The 19,686-nt window shown below is 38.5% G+C and overlaps 2 protein-coding genes across 4 annotated transcripts; both read left to right on the forward strand.

Moving 5' to 3' along the window:
• Positions 1-2,008: 2,008 nt before the first annotated feature.
• LOC143846752 (diacylglycerol kinase 1-like) lies at positions 2,009-12,852 on the forward strand. 3 transcript variants are annotated; one of them, XM_077355305.1, is made up of 9 exons: positions 2,009-2,173; positions 3,874-4,148; positions 4,641-5,888; positions 6,636-7,002; positions 7,081-7,157; positions 10,175-10,294; positions 10,369-10,533; positions 11,457-11,594; positions 12,411-12,852. In XM_077355305.1, the coding sequence occupies exons 3-9, from the start codon at positions 4,734-4,736 to the stop codon at positions 12,558-12,560; spliced, it is 2,172 nt and encodes a 723-aa protein (XP_077211420.1). In that variant the 5' UTR covers positions 2,009-2,173; positions 3,874-4,148; positions 4,641-4,733; the 3' UTR covers positions 12,561-12,852. The 3 variants fall into 3 exon arrangements, with proteins under 3 accessions (XP_077211420.1, XP_077211419.1, XP_077211421.1); XM_077355304.1 differs by having other exon boundaries at positions 3,874-5,888; XM_077355306.1 differs by lacking the exon at positions 3,874-4,148 and having other exon boundaries at positions 2,010-2,173.
• Positions 12,853-15,645: 2,793 nt separating this feature from the next.
• LOC143845591 (UDP-glucose 6-dehydrogenase 4-like) lies at positions 15,646-19,453 on the forward strand. The gene is made up of 2 exons (XM_077353970.1): positions 15,646-15,787; positions 17,726-19,453. The coding sequence occupies exon 2, from the start codon at positions 17,753-17,755 to the stop codon at positions 19,193-19,195; it is 1,443 nt and encodes a 480-aa protein (XP_077210085.1). The 5' UTR covers positions 15,646-15,787; positions 17,726-17,752; the 3' UTR covers positions 19,196-19,453.
• The last annotated feature ends 233 nt before the right edge of the window (positions 19,454-19,686 follow it).

Here is a 19,686-nt window from a genome sequence, read left to right on the forward strand (position 1 = left end):
TATGAACACGTGGATGATCAATCGTCCTAACCACCAAATTTTGGGTCCCACACAGCCAAATGTGCATATAATCACAACCCTCGATCTGGTGGGTGATAATGAGGCATCCAACAAGGCCCCGATCCCATGCCAAATGAACATTTCCGCATAAGCTTCTCTTAGTGGAACATTTCCGCATAGACTAAGGGGATGGGGTCATCCAATCAGGCAGGGACGGTGGCAATTGGATTAGACTAATAATCTCTGTTTGAATCAACGGATCCGATCGCATCCATCTCGTACACGTGGAGTGATTGTTGGACTTAATAGTGGTAGTCTTCTTTTTGAAAATTTTCTTGTCTAATTGCTGTTGTTATTGGGCTATTATATTTTTTGATTAGTTATTGGGCTATTATAGATACAACATATGGGCTATTAGATGGACAGTCCAGATCAACCCAAACATACGAAATTTTTAGGGTTATTGAAGGCTACTGATATTTGCACCACTATGTTTTGATATCTGAACTATCTCATCTTGTTTTTTTAGTATTTAAACAGCTGTCAAAACTAAAGTATTAGAGTTCCCCAAAACCAATTAAAAGAGGGAAATGATATATCCGCCCCTTTTGATCACAAGAAACATCACTTCCCTTTAAAAAAGAAAAAGAAAAGACAAACTCAGTTTTTTGCAAGGGTTAAAACATGGTAGTGCCAGTATCAGTAGCTTTATTTAAAAGACTGGAAATTTGGTTTTTGCCAATTTCTTTTGGCTTCGAAAAGATTATGCCAAAAAGCAACCCAAAAATACCCAATTGTTTAGATCTCCGATTTTGCGGGGTACTTGATCGAACGATCTTATCCTCTCGCCATGTCCAAGGTTTTTCCAAGAAAATCTAAACCATTGAAACGGTCTTCTCATGATGAACTATGAGATCAACGGTCTCGATTACATATACATACCTCATATGAGACCCAAAATTGATTATTAGCATTGATCTTTGAGGGTATCGGTTTGCTAGCATTCTGATAGTTTAAGCAATAAATTATGAGGAATCCTAGTATCATTTGCGCCTATGATAGTAGTTGAAATGTTAGGCTCATCCATTTAGGTTAGACCTGGCAAAATGGGACCTGTACCCGCGGGTACACGCGGTCCGCAGGGGTATGGGTAACAATTTCAATACCCGTGAAAAAAAATACCGGCACCCAACCCGTACCCGTGACCCGCGGGTGGGTCTGGGTCGGGCGTTGGTGCCCGCGGGTGCCTGCGGGTTACCCGCCATTCGGTTTTCAAGTTTTTATTCTTAAGGCCTAAACTCTAAATACTAAAAAATAGACTATGTGGGTGGGCCAACAAAACAAGTCAAAGCAACCAGACCCTGTAACTGGTATCTTGGTTGTACCAAAACAAACATTTGTTAATGTAGATGAAAAATTGTATGATGAATGGGCATATAAACATGTACTCATCATTTGATATTTGATCCAACAGCAGTTGACTTGTTAAGAAACTGCTGTTGTATTAAATATCAAGGCTTGTACATTCATCGTACCACCTTTATGTGTTCATACACCCATTCATCATATAATTTCTTCTTTAAATTTGCCGGGTTACCCGCGGGTATACCTGTACCCGCCCGGGTGAGTTCCGGGTTCATGAAAGGCTATCCGTACCCGCACCGGTATTTCTTACCCGTACCCGCTCGGGTTACCCGTTTGCCAGGTCTAATTTAGGTGAGAACAGATTCCACGTGTCATGTGGTGGCCCATAAGATGAACGGTCAGATAACTTTACCGACAGGAGAGAGGTGGGACCCTCAGTAATTTCATCGAAGCTTCTCTCTTCCACGTGTACACGCACCTCGCTTCATAGAATAAACAAAGGTAAATAATATCTTCCCCTTCTTTTCTTCCCCGGACTACTTCCTTTGCATATGATTATGAATACTCTTTTTACACTCGAGGGAGTCATGAGGGTGGCCCAGGTAAGAAAAGGGGTCGAATATATCTTTCGCCCAAAACAGTGATACATAAACCCCTTCGAGGCAGGTCCTTTTCTCCTTTCTAAAGTTCTCATTTTCGAATCAGCTGGTTTTTTCTCATAAGAACACTAACCAAAATAACCTTTTTGATTCTCAAATTCGAATGAGATCTCTCTCCAAATCGACCACATTCATCACAAAAAGTTGTTGTAAGTTTTACGATCTTTACCCTGTTCTTCTCTCGTGGTACTTTTGCGGGAATCATCTTTGATTTTGTTGATTTCCATCGATTTTTTTGCAATATAATCGATGCACCTTGTTGAATTTTTGATGGGTTTTTCTGGGTTTTTTTTTTCCCATTAAATTTGCCTTTTGTGTTTTAGTTTGTTGTGTTCTTTTGTATCATGGTTTCTTCTTTTATATGTATTGCCTTAAGTTGATATAATCATGAATGTAATGTCACTTGTGGAAAAAAAATGCTCTGCTTAAGTAATTTTTTATTTTTTCTATCCTTTATTTGGGTGATTAAAGATTGGAATCTTAGAAGGATCTTTAGGTTATTATATGAATGTTCTTACAGTTTTATTACTCTTCTATTGTTTTTGTTGTTTCTTTTCTGTTATCATCATCACCATATTGCTATTTGAAATTTTGGCCTACTTTCAGCCTAAAAATTCTGCCCCTGAAGTTCACCTGGCCATTTCTTCTTGCAAATTTCATTGAATTTTTGTAGCACTTAAATTTTTGATTTTTTATATGTCGTTTTCAGCATGGTTTTAAATTTCCACCGAAATTGACATGAAATGGCCGAAATGTTTCTATTCCATCCCTATCAAAATGACCGTAATGCATAAAACAAAATCGTAAATGTAATAGTGGCACACTATATTTATGATTGTATGTATCACATTATTATTAATTATATGAATTGCATGCAAAACATGGTGCATGTATTATGTATAAATATTTATATGAATTACATGTGAAATTTGGTACGTACTAAATTATCTGGCATGCGTGACTTTGATGCATGTCACTACGTGATCGTGACAGTGGATGTCACTAGGTGTTCGATGTTTTTAAACTATTAGGGTATGTTTGGTTGCACCGGGGTGGTGGGAGAGTAGTAGAATAAGAAGTCAAAAGGGAAGAGACAAGCATTTAGTCTCTCTAGAAGAATAGTGGAATAGTGGTAAGTAGAGTTTGGTTGCGCGGCAGTTCTCTCGGAGAGTAGTGGAAAAAGTAGGGGTGTCATTAGCAAAAAATGAGAGTGAAGAGAGAGAGAGAGATAGTGAAGAGGGAGAAAGAGAGAAAGAAAAGACAAGACCTTTTCCACTATTCTTCTACCAATAATTTAACATTTTGGTAGAATTTGCTTGGAAGATGAATAGAGGGGACATTAGTGCCACATAGGCGTCACATGTGCAAAAAAGCAATGCTGATCTCTAGAACATGTTGGGGAGTCAAATAGAACTTCAATGCAATATTGGCAACCAAACAAGGAATCTGCATGCATTGACGTTTGAAATTCCAATGAATGCCGAGCGTTTGTGCAACCAAACTTACGCTATGGATGGTTGTCTTGTTTATGTGATGGTTTCTAAGTGTGTATTTCTGCTTATTCTAGCATTTCTTGAAGTTTCACTTTTAAATTCTGTCATTTGCATATGTTTCCACGTGTTTCTGTGATTTTACAGGATTTCCACCGAAATTTCCATCTAAAATCAAAGCGTTTTCATTTCCGCGGCGACCAAAACCGAAATTTAAAACCTTGATTTTCAGTTTGATTCTTGTTGAAGCATGAAAGTCCATAATGTGGTTGTCTATTCTGGAAATTAAAGGTTGATGTTTCTTGAATCTCTTGTATCTGAAAAAATTTCACTAAATTTTTTATCATTGTATTTTTCAGACAGATGGACTCTTCGGTGATCGAAGGAATTGACTTCCACAATCTGTTCCCACTTCTTATTTTCAATCATTGACTGCAAAATGGGTTGAATTCCTATTATGTTTTCTGTCTCCAATCCTTATGAATATCTAGAGGATTAACTTTTCGTATATAAATATGTCTGTTGGATTTTCCAGTAACACCCAGGATTGATCTACAGGCATTTATGATCTTGTGCATTGAGATTTGGTTTCCCCTGTTGACGTAAAATAGAAAATATCTGGATTAGATAACTGGTAAACATTTCTGTCATTTATTAACATCATTGCCGAAACAAATGCTATTTGCTTTGCCATGTCGCTGAATGTGGAATTTATAATGCATACCGGTTTCTGATGAGACTCCATCAAAGTGGTTATGTTGATTTCATAGTAAAAGCCATCCTTGATGAATTCCATTTGCAAATTGCAACCAAACGCTAGAATCGCGTAAGTCAGTATCATATACCGTTACCATTTCCTGATTCCGGCGATCCAAACGCACCCAAAGAGGAATGTGGTCGGCTAATAAATTCCTCAATAAGATCGAGGACTGTTTACAAGTCTCTTAACTATAACCATATTGCAAGTCTCTTTCATGGTTCATATGTAATATTGGCATGTCATTTATGGTTAAAGCAGATTTAAGATGCATTTTATGCTAGTTGCCTTAATTTTCAATTCTATCCTTATATTTCCATGTTTCAGTATTGTGATTGGTTGGCGCCTAAACTCCTTGATAATTTCTAGGATTTGAATGGTTTTCTAAATCTGTTTCAAATGAGGAGCACAATACTGAGAAATTCACACTGAAGAATGGATAATCATAGAGAAAAAATTTGAATGCTGCTCCCTGGGTGGAGTAACAAGCCATATGATATGGAGGAATCCCATATGTTCTTCTTCGGTTGTCTTACGGCTGTCTTCGTTGGAATATTGACTATATCATACACCGTTTTTCAATGGAGGCGAAATATTAGTCTAAGTTGGATGAAAGCTGTGGCAAGATCAAAGAAGAACCCAAAGGCAAAGCATAAGGTTCATGGTGCATCTCATACATGGAACTTAGAATCCGGGTCCCGCGGGAAAAGTTTAAATTGTTGTGTATGCATGGAGTCTATTTCACCACCTCAACCATTAGGACAAATGATGGCTTCAGATTATTTCATTCACCGTTGTAATGTTTGCGGTGCTGCCGCACATTTGAGCTGCTCTTCAAGCGCACAAAAGGATTGCAAATGTGTATCTATGATTGGGTCTAAGCATGTGATCCACCAATGGGCTGTGAGATGGACGGAGGTTGCGGATAGACCTGAAGAAACCCCTTGTTGTACTTATTGTGAAGAGCCATGCAGTGGGTCTTTTCTTGGTGGGTCTCCCATTTGGCGTTGTTTGTGGTGTCAGAGACTAGTTCACGTTGAGTGCCACGCAAATATGAATAATGAAACTGGTGATGTTTGTGATTTGGGGCCATATGGGAGGCTAATTTTATCTCCTCTCTTTGTTAAGGAATTGAACAGGACGGGCTCGAGTGGATTTTTGAGCTCAATCACGCACGGTGCAAATGAGCTGGCATCGTCTGTACGTGAGTGTATTAGGATTCCTAGTAAAAAGCACAAGAATGGCACTGAAATGTCTGCTGACTCAGCTAATAGCTTTAGTACTGCGGTCTCATCTACGGAGAGCACTACTGAGACTTCCCAGTCATTGATTGGTTCTCATAGAAATGATGAAAATTGTAATGCTGGGACCAATGTGGGGAATTTGCATAGTAATGGTGAAATGGATATAAAGGCGGAAGAGAAGTCAACCCCAAAAAGGAGTGTGTCAATCCCCCGTAGTAATGAGTATCGAATTTTAGAAATGAAGCAAAAATATGAATTGATGGATTTACCTCCTGATGCAAGGCCACTCCTAGTTTTCATCAACAAGAAAAGTGGCGCCCAGCGTGGGGACTCACTTAGGCATCGTCTAAACATTCTTCTGAATCCCGTGCAGGTCTGTATTGATGACCATGAACTTATCTCAGTATTTCATTATTAAAAAATGGTGTGGAAGCTCCTAACTGCTGAGGGATTGTTGGTGGGAAGTCATAGAGCCAATTTCTGTGTATTGAATATCTTAGCTTGCGTTTCCAATTTTTTTTTAATTACCATCTTTCACTGTATCACAATTTTGCATTTCTCTGAGTTTTAGAAAACACTGCACGAGCTAGTACGTGATTCTCACTGATGATGGATATTCATCATCTTTCTTGCACTGCATATTCTGATAAGGTTTCAGATCCAAGGATTTAAATGTCAGTTTCGGCCACCACTGAAACCGAAAATTTTTGGCAGAAATCTTTAAATTTTGTTGGCAATCGTTGCTATTTTGGTGGAAATTTTGTAAATAAGGGCAAAATTTCAGTTGAAATTTTGGCGAAATTTCAGAATTTCGCAATTTTCTGCGAAATTCTGTACTTTTCTGATTCAATGTTCCAAACTGAAACCAAAATATGCAGTGCAAGATCTGGCTTGAATTTAACTGGCTGATCAGACCATTTCGCCGAAATTTTCTAATATGCAGTTCAAGATCCGGCTTGAAGTTAACTGGCTTTGGGTATTGATCGCTGCATAAACCTTATCAGAATATGCAGATCTGGCTTGAAGTTAACTTTATATTGCTTTCTTTTCTAATTTGCAGGTAATTGTATCATTTGTACTTAATTATCTTAAAGTTTAATCTACTAGGTGCTCCTTTTAGGTCTTCGAGTTGAGCTCTGCGCAGGGACCAGAGGCCGGTCTCTTTTTATTTAGAACCGTGCCGCACTTTAGAATTCTTGTATGTGGTGGAGATGGCACAGTTGGTTGGGTTCTAGATGTGATCGACAAGCAAAATTTTGAATCTCCTCCCCCAGTTGCAATCCTTCCAGCTGGGACTGGTAATGATCTGGCTCGGGTTTTGTCTTGGGGAGGTGGTCTTGGTGCCGTGGAGAGACAAGGAGGCTTGTGCACAGTCTTGCACCATATAGAGCATGCAGCAGTTACCATTCTTGATCGATGGAAAATAACTATAGGAAATCTACAGGCTAAGCATGATCAACGGCCTAAGTTTATGAACAATTATCTTGGTGTGTTATGTAAAAATTTCTTGAGTTACTTAATTGTATATGAGAAATTTAAAATGACTTCGTTAATTATTTCAACAGGTATAGGATGTGATGCAAAGGTTGCTCTGGACATTCATAATCTACGGGAAGAAAACCCAGAGAAGTTCTATAACCAGGTACTTTTTTCTATGGCCTTTGACATCAGCAAGAGATTTACACCCTTTCTTAAACATTGGAATGGATTCTTATGTTAATATAGCAGATTCATCTTAATAATACCCTTCCAAAAAGTATTTTTCTCGTCACTATGAACAATTTGTTGGTTGTATTCCCATGAACGCCCAAGTAATAGATGGGAAGTGTACATAATCATTATGTGTCACAATGTCACCTAATAGAATCCTTATATTTTCTGCCAATAGTGGAACAAGACAGCACGAATCGACGGTTACTTTGTTCATTTCCCAAAACAGTTATGAGCTTCGCTGGTTTTTTATCTTCAAATTGAGTTTATCCACCATCTTTCTAGACACCATCTTTTCAAATTTCCCAAAACAGTTATGGGCTCCATCTCCACTGTTGTGTCATAAACTGATCCTCTATCTCTCCCTTATACTATCTTCACTAATTTCATCTTCATTATGCTCAATGTTGTGAGTTTTGAGCGTCAAATTTGCATTTGGGTATCTGAAAGGAATACGGTCCTGTTCTCAATATTTAAAACAATTAAACCACATTGTTGGCATCTGGCATTCTTGAACTTGAAGCTTAGGTGCTAACCTACTATTACCCAATTAGTCAATACGTTCGTCTTCTTATCCAACTTGCTTTTCATGCTAAAACTAGCCCAATTGTACTCTTCCCTGTATTTTTGTTCTCTTCGTCGTTTAATGTGAGTTGGTAACTATCCTTTTGCATCTTATTCATATAGATTTCATCTTGTATTTGAACCCCTAGGCCGTTGACATATCCAGTTACTGTTCATTGTTCTCTTATATATCATCAATTCATCATTGATAGAGTTGATAGAACTCTTCCAATGTATTCTTGCATAGTTTGTTCTCTTTGATAGGTTCCGAAGTTATTGGGAATAACCCGGTTTTAAGCTTTGTTCTCCCTTTATTTCCCACCAATTTGAGGCTTCCACCTCAATTTCATGGCATGCACCTCATATTCATTTTTGTGAGATTTTGCAATGCTTCTACCACCCCTTACTAGATCCTGTGCTTCCTGCAGCATATCAGTTGATTTATTCTTCTTTCAATTCTCATATTGCCTCTCTACTGGCTCCTTGAGCAGCAACACTAGCATCTCTACCGGCCTTTGTCGTTCTCAACTTACAATTTCCGAGAGCTTGTCTTGCTAGAAATCCACTCTGATACTAGATGATACATGCAAGATTAGGAAAAAGGGAGAAGGAAAAATGTAAAAGCATCTGCAATGTGGAGATTTTGTTAAGGTATAAAAGAATAAATAACGCCTTCTCAGCTTTTGGAGTAACGGGTCGTTTCACATGGTATCAAAGCAAAGGTCTTGAGTTCAAGCCTCCTTGATGTCAAAAATCCACATGCAATGGTCAACCCAAAAGTGGGGACACATGTGACACGTGTAGGCCAACCCAAAGAAAGAGGGGCCACACGTGAGGGGGAGTGTTAAAGTATAAAAGAATAAATAACGCCTTCTCCAACAGCTTAAGCTTTTGGAGTAACTGGTCGTTTCACAGATTTCACTTAAGAACTAGCAATAATGGGGAGGGGGAACAATACTGCGAAACAACCAGTTACTCCAAAAGCTTAAGCTGTTGGAGATGGCGTTATTTATTCTTTTATACTTTAACATTCCCCCTCACGTGTAGCCCCTCTTTCTTTGGGTTGGCCTACACGTGGCACATGTGGCCCCTTTTTTGGGTTTGGCCATCGCATGTGGATTTTTACTATCCAGGAGGTTTGAACTCAGGACCTTTGCTCTGATGCCATGTGAAACAAACAGTTACTCCAAAAGCTTAAGCTGTTGGAGATGGTGTTATTTAATCTTTTATACTTTAACAAATACTAATTCCCTCCAAAACAAGTAAGGTATTAAGGTGCTTTTGCTAAAGTTTCCCTTGTACAAGAAATTGCAAGTCAGAAATAGACATCTCAGCCCCCCCTGGATCTTGTTTTGTTTGCATTATAAGAAGGCAAAAGATGTCTATCCATTGCCCACTAAGTTTCTAAAATTCCCTTCGCATCCTGAGACCAAATAACCACTGAGGCTTAGATAATGTAACTTCGATTCTTGTTCGGGATGCAGCACTGATTCGTTTGACTTGCTGGTCTAGAATTAATAACAATATAAAAAAAACGACAGGGAAATTAAGAAAAGATACCATAAAATTATGGGAGATATGATTATTTCCCAAACTCCGCTAATATAGTGGATGTGGATTATTCTCTATTTTGTAAATGTTTTCTCCTTAGAAATGAATGACCCAACCATGATTTGGGAAAATTGTCATCAAAGTATTCATTTAGAGTATCTTTTGAACCTGGTGATATGAGGCCGAGTTTTTCTCTTTCAGAGAACATGTCTACTTTTTATGGCTTCCAAAACACTAATTTGACTTGGCGACTCCTGAATCAACCCTCATTTTTCTAGCTTGTTTCATAGGGTAACTTGATTACATTATAAGTAAACCTCTTTAGTCATGCTGCAAGAGTCCGACTATGTGGACAATCACCAATAGGATCAATCCTAGCGATCAACATTGGGTCCCACACGGACATGCAGGGGTGATTGAGACTGTTGATCTAGTGGGCAATCATAAGGCAACCCACATGGTCTTCGTCCCATGCCAAACGGACACCCTATCTATAAGATTTAGTGCTACAAAAACCAGCCCTTCAGATTTTCTTGGGGGAGCCCTAAACAAAGCCTAATAAATCGAAGGCTAGAGTCATTCGATCAAGGTGGGGCCAATGGCTATGGGACAAACTTGTGTTTGCTGGGATCAATGGACCGAATCACATCCACTTGGTACATCCGGTCCAAAAAAAATGATCTTTAGGAAGTAGACTAATGGGGTCACCGTCTTTAGCATTTCTCATTCTGCAAATATTGTTTATATGTCTCTGTCCAAGCCAAGATAGTGTTTTGACTTTTGGCTGCAGTTATCCAGTTTCGTCTAGCTGAAAAGTTTGCAATTTTTCTGCAGTTTCTGAATAAAATGCTCTATGCGAGGGAAGGTGCAAAGTGCATCATGGATAGAACATTTGCAGACTTTCCATGGCAAATAAGACTAGAGGTGGATGGGGTGGAAATAGAGGTTCCCGAGGTGCGTTTGCAAGGGTTTAGAATCATGTACTGGAAATTATCATTTCTCTAATGAAGTGTCTCAAATTGTTGCAGGATGCTGAAGGTGTGCTTGTTGCTAACGTTGGAAGCTACATGGGAGGAGTAGATCTGTGGCAAAATGAGGATGAAAATTATGACAATTTTGACCCTCAATCTATGCACGATAAGATATTGGAGGTTGTTAGTATATCTGGAACGTGGCACCTTGGAAAGCTTCAGGTAATTTGTGGTAGTTGTCATTGATATGTAGGTTGTCAGTGTATGTGAACATTATGACAATTTTGACCCTCAATCTTCTGTGGATTGCCCAAGTTAATTAAAAATTGATTGCATTAACCATTGACTCGCCTGAATCGACTCCCTTTTATGTTTGGCCGAGTTGTCATTAAATTATGAGTTTTGAAACACTGATATGAATCATCTGATTAGTTCTACTCTAAGACATACAAAAACAGAACAGGCCATTTCACATAAATATTAAGGTAGTCACTTCTTCGTCATAATCTTCTTCTTCAATCTGGTTTGAAAAAATACATAAAATGGGGATTTTGCATTTGGTTTCATTTTTTTTTGTTGGAATCCACTTCAAGGAGGTTAGGTGTCTTCCAGTTATTTAAATCATTGTAAGATTCTGAAAACACAGAGTTATAGTCGACAGGACTCATCCAGTTATGTCTTCAATCTTCTCCTTTATTATTGATCATTCCCTTTTTTTAAGGTCCTAAATATTGTAATTCCTGTTCTTTCATTGTTTTATTTTACATAATAGTAGAATTTAGAAAGCTTATGTAAAGTGTGAATTGTAGTTGAGATTTTAGTAGTTCGAACCGGAATCTTCCCCCAAAATTTAGAAATGGGGAACGACCTAGTAATTAGATTTAAAGCCTTGATCTGTAATAAACTTTTGGTACATGACACTGTTATTGAAGTTATTGTCAGTACATGGGCTGTCGACTACGTGCCTTAAATGCTTAAGCATCCTCCATTAATTAGTGAATTAGATGCATCATTGGGAATAGTTTTAAAAACAAGGGATTGTTGGACACAGACGACTATAGCCTCTTTAACAATTTGCCAGTTTGTAGTAGAATTGAGTGCTGTCTGAAAATGTTTACTGACAATTGCAATATGTGTGGGGACAGGTGGGATTGTCTCGAGCTAGGAGGCTGGCACAAGGGCAATCCATCAAGATCCATCTTTTTGTTAGTTTGCCAGTTCAGGTAGATGGAGAACCTTGGTTTCAAGAACCATGCACTTTAGGAATATCGCATCATGGCCAGGTTCTCTCTCTCTCTCTCTCTCTCTCTCTCTCTCTCTCTCTCTCTCTCTCTCTCTCTCTCTCTCCACACACTTTAGTGAATGTGTGCCTTCTCTTAATAACAGCGCTCCTCTCTTTGTTTTACACTTTTTTAATTTGCTGTTAAAGGATGCTATCCTTTTGCAATTCCCAAAAAGTAACAGCCAACCAAAGGTGTTCAATAAGTGAGGGGTGTCGTTATCAAAACAGGGCTAGAGGATATTTATTTATATGGATGATTAGATGGACCATTACACATCATCATGTGGCTATCACTTTTACTATAGGCTATTCTCTTAATACACCCCCTTTCCTTTTTCCATGCTTTGATTTCTTAAACTTGTTTTTTGTTTTTCAACTGCTGAAAATAAGCATCATTTTCACTAGATTTTCAAGCACTGAAAAAGAAGGAAACTATTTGGCAAACCAAATGCTCTCCACAGTTTCCTTTTCACTTTCCACATATAGAACCAGGACTCTCATTGCCAACAGATCACCAACGTCCCTTAGGTGATCAATTTAGCAATTTAATTTGCTATATCTCATTTGGGTAAGTGGAATTTGGCAAAAACTGCTCCATAGCTGGTTCTATTTGTGCTCTATCATCTCATCATCTTCTTCATAATGCTTGTTCTCTTTTATACTAATTACTTCTTGTCAATTACTTGGTAAAATATTATTATAGACCAACGCATGATGTATGCATGAAGTTTTTTATGCTTGCAACCACATCATGATCATCACTCGAGGATTCTGAAGTAAGTTTGGTAATTGAATTTATTTATTTTTGATTCCAAAGGCATTCATGTTGAAAAGGGCAGTAGAAGAGCCTCTTGGCCATGCAGCTGCCATTATCACTGATGTTCTTGAGAATGCGGAAACCAACCACATCATCACTGCCTCTCAAAAGCGGGCTCTCCTTCAGGAAATGGCCCTCAAGCTATCCTAGACGCCCCCTTTCCCCTTCTGGTCTGCCTGTTTGGTTGGCATTTGTAATCATCACCACAGTAAATTTTGTTCAGGTGCATATTATCTTTAAGAGAGTTCTTTGTCAATACCATTTCATAATGTCTCACCTTTTGATTCATGGTTCCTAGCATCTGTGTTAAGTTTCATTGGTAGTTAAAGATGGTTCAAGGTTTGAAACACATATTAGCGAGGGTCGGGGTGTCAAGCAAGATTGGATCTTGAGATGTTAGACTCTTTGCCCCCGTGACGGTGTTTTATTTGTGTTTTTTCTCTGTTGCTTCTCTTGTATTTTTTTCTTGTTTGTAATCTTCTTGGGTGGACTATCTCGGTCTTCCCCTTATTAATGATATTTTACCATTAAAAAAAAAGGGGTTTGAAACACATATTCATGCTCCATGCATGCATACACACATGCATACACACATGTGTTTTGACAACTTATCACATGTACCATTTGAATGAACCCAGGAAAACCTGCACTAGAGTGATTGTTACATCAAGTCTCTGCAATCATTTAGCTTCATGCCTGGTTACTCCTTTATGCCTTGTACAGAGTGGTGAATTATTACTGTAGTAGTCAACAAGTGTAATAGCAGTGAAGTAGTCTCTTCGTAGAGTAGTAGTAAGTAGCTGGTACAGAGTGTCATTATGAAAATAAGAGGGCTGTAGGGGTATCATTTCCAATATATATAGAGAGAAGAGAGAGAATGAGAGAAGAGTACTAAATCCTAGTACTCTCTAGCAAAAATCCCTTTTTTTTTTTGAAGTAGTTTGGTGGGGGACAAAAGTAATGCGAAATGGGTTGATGCGAAATGGGTTGACAGGGGAGAGACAAGGCAAGTAATCTCCAAGTCATTTGAATCAAAACATGCAACCAAACACCACTAGTAGATGGGGTAGCGCCTCAAAACCAACCAAAAGACCTAGTAAACCCCAGAAATTGTGCAACCAAATAGACCCATAGGAATTTGGTTTCGCTTGAGCTTCTTCCCTAGCCTCTGTACGAATCCTCTGTTGTTACTTATTTGTCATCTTGGTATTGAGGAGCTTGGGAGTCACACACGGGCACATAACTCGCTTTGATAAGATTATAAGGGGGATGGCAGGTAGCTTGGGTAAGGACATTTGACTCATTGTGTAGCTTCTAGTCTGATTGAACTGTTGGTTGAGGGCCTTGCGCTCTTATGAATCGAATCATAGAGCGTTCTACCTCCGCGCCAGTGGCTGAACCTCCAGAAAGGGGTCAGTGATTGGCGTTGGACATGGGTTGTGGTGGGGGTCATGGATATGTGTTTCTCCATTGAGATTTCCTGAGGTTGGGGATGGTCTTTTGTCTACAGTTTTCTTCATTTGTTGAAATAGAAGGGGATTTAGATGTGGGTTTTTCTTTCTTGCATTCAATGGAGCTTTTTGAATGTGGGTGTCTGCATAGGAAGCAACGGTCTGATTTTCTTATTCAAAATGGAGTTGCAGAGGGTTCTACGTGCCTAGGTAAACAGTCGCTCAGGAGGCTTAAACATGTGGACTCCACATGTACTTTTGCTGCCAATGTTTTTACTTTGGGCTCTGTTTGCATTGCAAGAAAAGCATTTCTTTCAAAAAAATTCTCAGGATTATTTTTCATTTCTACATTTTAGAAAGAAATGATAATACTTATTCCTTTTTAGAGGAATATTATTATAAATTGAAGCTCTCTCTATATAAAAATTGAACTGCTTTTGCTTAATTGACATTTTTATATGTAATTAAACAATGGAAAAGCGAGAGATTTTGGAAAAGTTTTTCTCCAGACTTTTTCAGAAAATCCTGCAATCCAAAAAATGACAATGCAAGTCTTTGTAGAAAAAGAAATTTGTTCAGTTTCCAGTATTTGACTTACTTGGTACTTGTAGAGAACAAAGTTTACATTTATGAAGAGTTTAAAATGCAGGTGAAAATGGATGGACAAACAAAAGGGGGTGGAAATATCATTCCCCATATTCATCTAGCACTAGCAGTAGAAGAAGAGTGTTATGTCTGGGTTTACATTAAATTGAAGAATAAGAAGCAATTGGGACGCCTGCGAATCTGATTGGCTGTCCTATCAGCAAATGAGAAAAATGTAAATAAATGGAGGGCTACCCATATCAAAATATTAAAAATCTCGTGTTATAAAACCCTAATATACATGCAAAGAAACACTCAGACCACTTTGAATTTTCTTTTATGTTGATGGAAGGGCCTTTCTGCAACAAATGAACACGTTGGATCTTTGAACAAAGTGGGCCCCAATGAATTTTCTAATAAATGCGTGTTATATACATATATATGGTGTCCCGCGAGTGGGACCCACCTTGATCAAAGATCAAAACCATTCAGTTGTATGGTGTGCATATGTAGTGCACGAGTGGGACCCACCTCGATCAAAGATCAAAACCATTCAGCTATTGGGCCCCCAACATAATTAAGTCGTACCTCCAAAATCATCTTTATAGCTTCAAAAAAACCATCCTCAATCTGTAGAGATTTCTATATGGTGTAGTTTATCAACATATAAGAGGGTTAGGATCATACTACGGAAACAAATTTGGGACACGGTTTATTTACATAGGGCCCAACAATTGAATGATTTGGATCTTCGTACAAGGTAGGATTCAGTGTAGTTTCAAAAAAAATATTTACACCAAGTTAAAATTAGAGGATGGAGGTTGGGTTCGGGTTGGGTTACGAAGGCTTCAACCCTAGCTCAACCCGAAATTAAATCGGGTTGGCTTGGCTTTTCCGAACCCTAACCCAACCCAACCCGAGCCAAAATCGGGTTAAACCCATCGGATTCGGTTTGAGCCCGACCCAAGTTGGACCCCTGGTAGTCGTAGTGTAAAAAGAGCTGTCATAAAATCATAAATACACTAGTGGGGGTTGCCCAGGGAAGAAAAGGGGTCGAATATATCATTTCCCTATTTATCACCTTTTATGACGGGGTATCATTGGAATAGTCGTTTTTTCCCCGCCTGTTAGTGGGGAAAGGCTTGCTTGAAAACGTCCAAAATATTCCTAGTTTTGCTGCATGAGAAAATCTGACTTTGCTAATTAGTTAGTTCGGCATTTAAGGAGGGTGAGGTCACGTAGTAGTTAATATGTAGACCCGCCATTTTTCTCTCTCTTTTTTGTACTTATTTTTTCTCCTTATCATTTGGTAGAGAAGAGAGAAAGGAAGGAATCCAGAAGGTAATGCTCAAGTTCTGATACATTAATTATCATGATCTGTGTGCATTTGTGGTCACTTTATGTTTTTGCCTTTTCTATTCTGTAATGTGAATTGTTCATATTGGCAAGAGTACAATTGGGTTCTTGTCTATTCATTTTTTTTGTTTTTTGGCTCTCTCCTGTTATGAATTGATTTTTGAAGAATTTGGGTATTCTTTTTATGTGATTGACTCCAAATTGTGTCCATTGATTTTTTTATCATCTGAATTGTGACTGTCATGTATTGATGGGATCTGTTTACAAACAGCTAGATCTGTTGTAGTTTTTGATTTTTTTTTAAAATTTTTGTATCTGATGCATATGACCATTACTTCATTCAGGGTCCAGTAATATCATTCTACTTAATTTAATGATTCATGAGTTCTAATATCTCAGCCCAAATTGTCTTGTCAATCAACATGAACAAAAGATTGAAGTTTTTATGGTTCATTTCCAAATGAGGCTGTTTGTTAGATGCTTGACTTCATTTTTCATAAGTCCGGGATATTAACAGGCTTATAATACATTTAAATTCTAGAAATATGGCCAAATTGCAACTTGGTCCTTCTATAGATTTCAGGTTTACGCATAAACTGAAATCTGAAATAGGCCCAATTTCAATTTGGGTGTGCATAAAAAATGCACTTATAGTGTTTCAATTATTTTGCTGGTTTTCTGATTCCCATCTACACAAAATGCTTTTGTTCATGTGTAAGATGATGGTTCTGATAATAGCATCTTTTCTTCGAAGACCAAGTTGCCATATTTTTTGCAACTTCTCTGAATCAGCATGAATTGGTATATCATTTCCCTTGTAGTTAATAAGACTAGCATATTGTGTTCATTTCAGATCTTTGCATTGGTTTTTTTCCTTGAATCCCTTTTGATCCACTTGATTCATTTGAATTTATTTTCCTATGGTAGTAATTTCAACGTGGTATTTTTTTTCCTTTCTCTCGGAAATGTTTTTTCAGTGATTTAGATTTATGATCTTATATCCTTAATCTGCTAGATTCTGCCCTTCTATTCTTTGATCCTTGATGTTCTGGCGCATTATAGATCTAAAAATGTGGTTCTCTTCTCTCATTTGTATCACTTTTTATTTTAGTATATGATATATTCAGTATCGAAAACCTCAGTAGAGTGCTTGGAAAACACCCCCAGTCAAGTCAATTTGTTTTTTTTTTTTTTTGAAGATAACAGAAACCTCATTGCAATAATAAAATTACAACAAAGAAAGAGCAAACTGAACTACTTCTAGTACCACAAATTGACCGTCATGCATTCGAACATTTACCTACTGGTTGGTTCCTACACTCCAAATCCCGCCATCCCTACTAATACTTATCCCCAATGTTTTTATGCCAAAATGCTTCTTTTCCTCTCCATAGCTCCAGTTCTCCGCAACCATTTTCCATTTGGAGCTTTATTTCCCAACCTTAACTTTCTTAATTCAATGCCACCTTGTTCTTTCATCTGCAAACCTTCTTCCATTTCATGAGTTGCTTTATTCTCTTATTAGATTCTTCTCCTTCTCCCAAGAAATCCCGTTGGAGTTTCTTCAATTTATTTGCCACCTTTACCAGGATCATATTTTCAAATGGATTAACCTGAAAAGATTTGATCAAGTATTCTAAAAACACAAAACTGGATTGAGTACTAAAAAATCTCAAAAACATTACTTAAAAAGTTTTTGAGTACTTGGAAGCTCAGAATCAGATCATGTCATTCTAGATTCTAAATGTTGCATATAGTTATACAATCTTCTGAGATTTTCTGCAACCGCGAACTCATCAAATTGAACTAAATAGACAAGAGATTCTAGAATGTCTAATGGGTGACTTTGGAACATGACTAATTTTATTGCAAATGTACTACCATTTTCTCTTCTCACTTTATGCCATTTCTTTCTTCTTTCAGGTATACGTAAAAAAGAATTGGAAAACAATGGTGAAGATATGCTGCCTCGGTGCTGGATATGTTGGAGGCCCAACCATGGCCGTAATTGCACTCAAATGCCCATCCATTGAAGTGGTTGTTGTTGATATATCCACAGCTCGAATTTCAGCTTGGAACAGTGATCAGCTTCCAATCTATGAGCCAGGCCTTGATGATGTGGTGAAGGAATGCAGAGGGAGGAATCTCTTCTTTAGTACCAACTTAGAGAAACACATATCCGAAGCAGATATAATCTTTGTTTCAGTTAACACACCAACTAAAACCCGGGGCCTTGGAGCTGGTAAAGCTGCTGATTTGACTTACTGGGAGAGTGCCGCACGAATGATTGCTGATGTTTCCAAATCTGATAAGATTGTGGTTGAGAAATCTACTGTCCCAGTGAAGACAGCTGAGGCAATAGAAAAGATCCTTACCCATAATAGCAAAGGTGTAAAATTTCAAATCCTCTCAAACCCAGAATTCCTTGCTGAGGGTACTGCAATTCAAGATCTTTTCAAGCCTGATCGGGTTTTAATTGGAGGCCGGGAGACACCTGAAGGTCAGAAGGCCATTAAAGCGTTGAGGGATGTTTATGCTCATTGGGTATCAGAGGATCGGATCTTATCGACCAATCTCTGGTCTGCAGAGCTCTCGAAGCTCGCTGCCAATGCGATCTTAGCTCAAAGGATCTCATCTGTCAATGCCATGTCAGCACTTTGTGAGGCAACAGGTGCTGATGTGACAGAAGTTGCCTATGTTGTTGGTAAGGACTTGAGAATTGGGCCTAAGTTTCTCAATGCCAGTGTTGGCTTTGGTGGGTCTTGCTTCCAAAAAGACATTCTCAATTTGGTCTATATCTGCGAGTGCAATGGGCTTCCAGAGGTTGCACACTACTGGAAGCAAGTCATTAAGATCAACGACTATCAAAAGAACCGGTTTGTGAACCGTGTGGTTTCTTCGATGTTTAACACGGTCTCGGGCAAGAAAATTGCTGTTCTTGGATTTGCATTCAAGAAGGACACAGGAGACACGAGAGACACACCGGCAATTGATGTGTGCAAGGGGTTATTAGGAGACAAGGCCAATGTCAGCATCTACGATCCACAAGTGACCGAAGATCAGATCCAAAGGGATCTGTCCATGAACAAGTTTGATTGGGATCACCCAATTCACCTCCAGCCCATGAGTCCTACTGCGGTAAAGCAAGTGAGAGTGGTTTGGGATGCATATGAAGCTACAAAGGATGCTCATGGGATTTGCATTTTGACTGAATGGGAAGAGTTCAGATCTCTTGATTATCAGAAAATCTACGAGAGTATGCAGAAGCCAGCATTCGTGTTTGATGGGCGCAACATCGTCAATGCGGAGAAGTTAAGGAAGATTGGATTCAAAGTCTACTCGATAGGAAAGCCTCTGGACCCATGGTTGACAGACATGTCTACCATGGCATAGAGAAGGAGAGAGGGAGAGAGAGAGAGAGAGAGAGAGAGAGAGAGAGAGAGAGAGAGAGAGAGAGAGAGAGAGAGAGAGAGAGAGAGAGAGGAAAACATGGTTTGTCCCAACTTCTCCCCAAAAATGCAACTAAACCAACACACATTTGAGAATTGAATATCTGGCATGATAAGAAGCTATATTCTCAAATGTGTTGTTCTTGTGAAATTTCTGTTGTTCCTGTGAAATGCAACTATAAACCAACACACTTTTCTTCCTTGTCTGTTGTTCTTGTGAAATTTCTGGCATGATATTCAATTCTCAAATGTGTATTGGTTTAGTTGCATTTTTGGGGAGAAGTTGGGACAAACCATGTTTTCCTCTCTCTCTCTCTCTCTCTCTCTCTCTCTCTCTCTCTCTCTCTCTCTCTCTCTCTCTCTCTCTCTCTCTCTCTCCCTCTCTCTCCACAAATGCAAGTAATTTGAGATTAAGATAAAGTAAGACTGTAAGAG

This window comes from Tasmannia lanceolata, unplaced genomic scaffold (assembly GCF_043159265.1).
Source record: "Tasmannia lanceolata isolate RefF3 unplaced genomic scaffold, GAP_Taslan_0.1 ptg000015l, whole genome shotgun sequence".
In the NCBI taxonomy this organism is placed as follows: domain Eukaryota; kingdom Viridiplantae; phylum Streptophyta; class Magnoliopsida; order Canellales; family Winteraceae; genus Tasmannia; species Tasmannia lanceolata.

Bases quoted from the DNA above. Each gene is read 5' to 3' on its own strand.
- LOC143846752 (XM_077355304.1), top strand. From the start codon at position 4,734: ATGCTGCTCCCTGGGTGGAGTAACAAGCCATATGATATGGAGGAATCC. The intron at 7,003-7,080 runs GTGTGTTATGTA...TTATTTCAACAG, and splicing joins GTTTATGAACAATTATCTTG to GTATAGGATGTGATGCAAAG. The intron at 10,534-11,456 runs GTAATTTGTGGT...GTGTGGGGACAG, and splicing joins GGCACCTTGGAAAGCTTCAG to GTGGGATTGTCTCGAGCTAG.
- LOC143845591 (XM_077353970.1), top strand. From the start codon at position 17,753: ATGGTGAAGATATGCTGCCTCGGTGCTGGATATGTTGGAGGCCCAACC.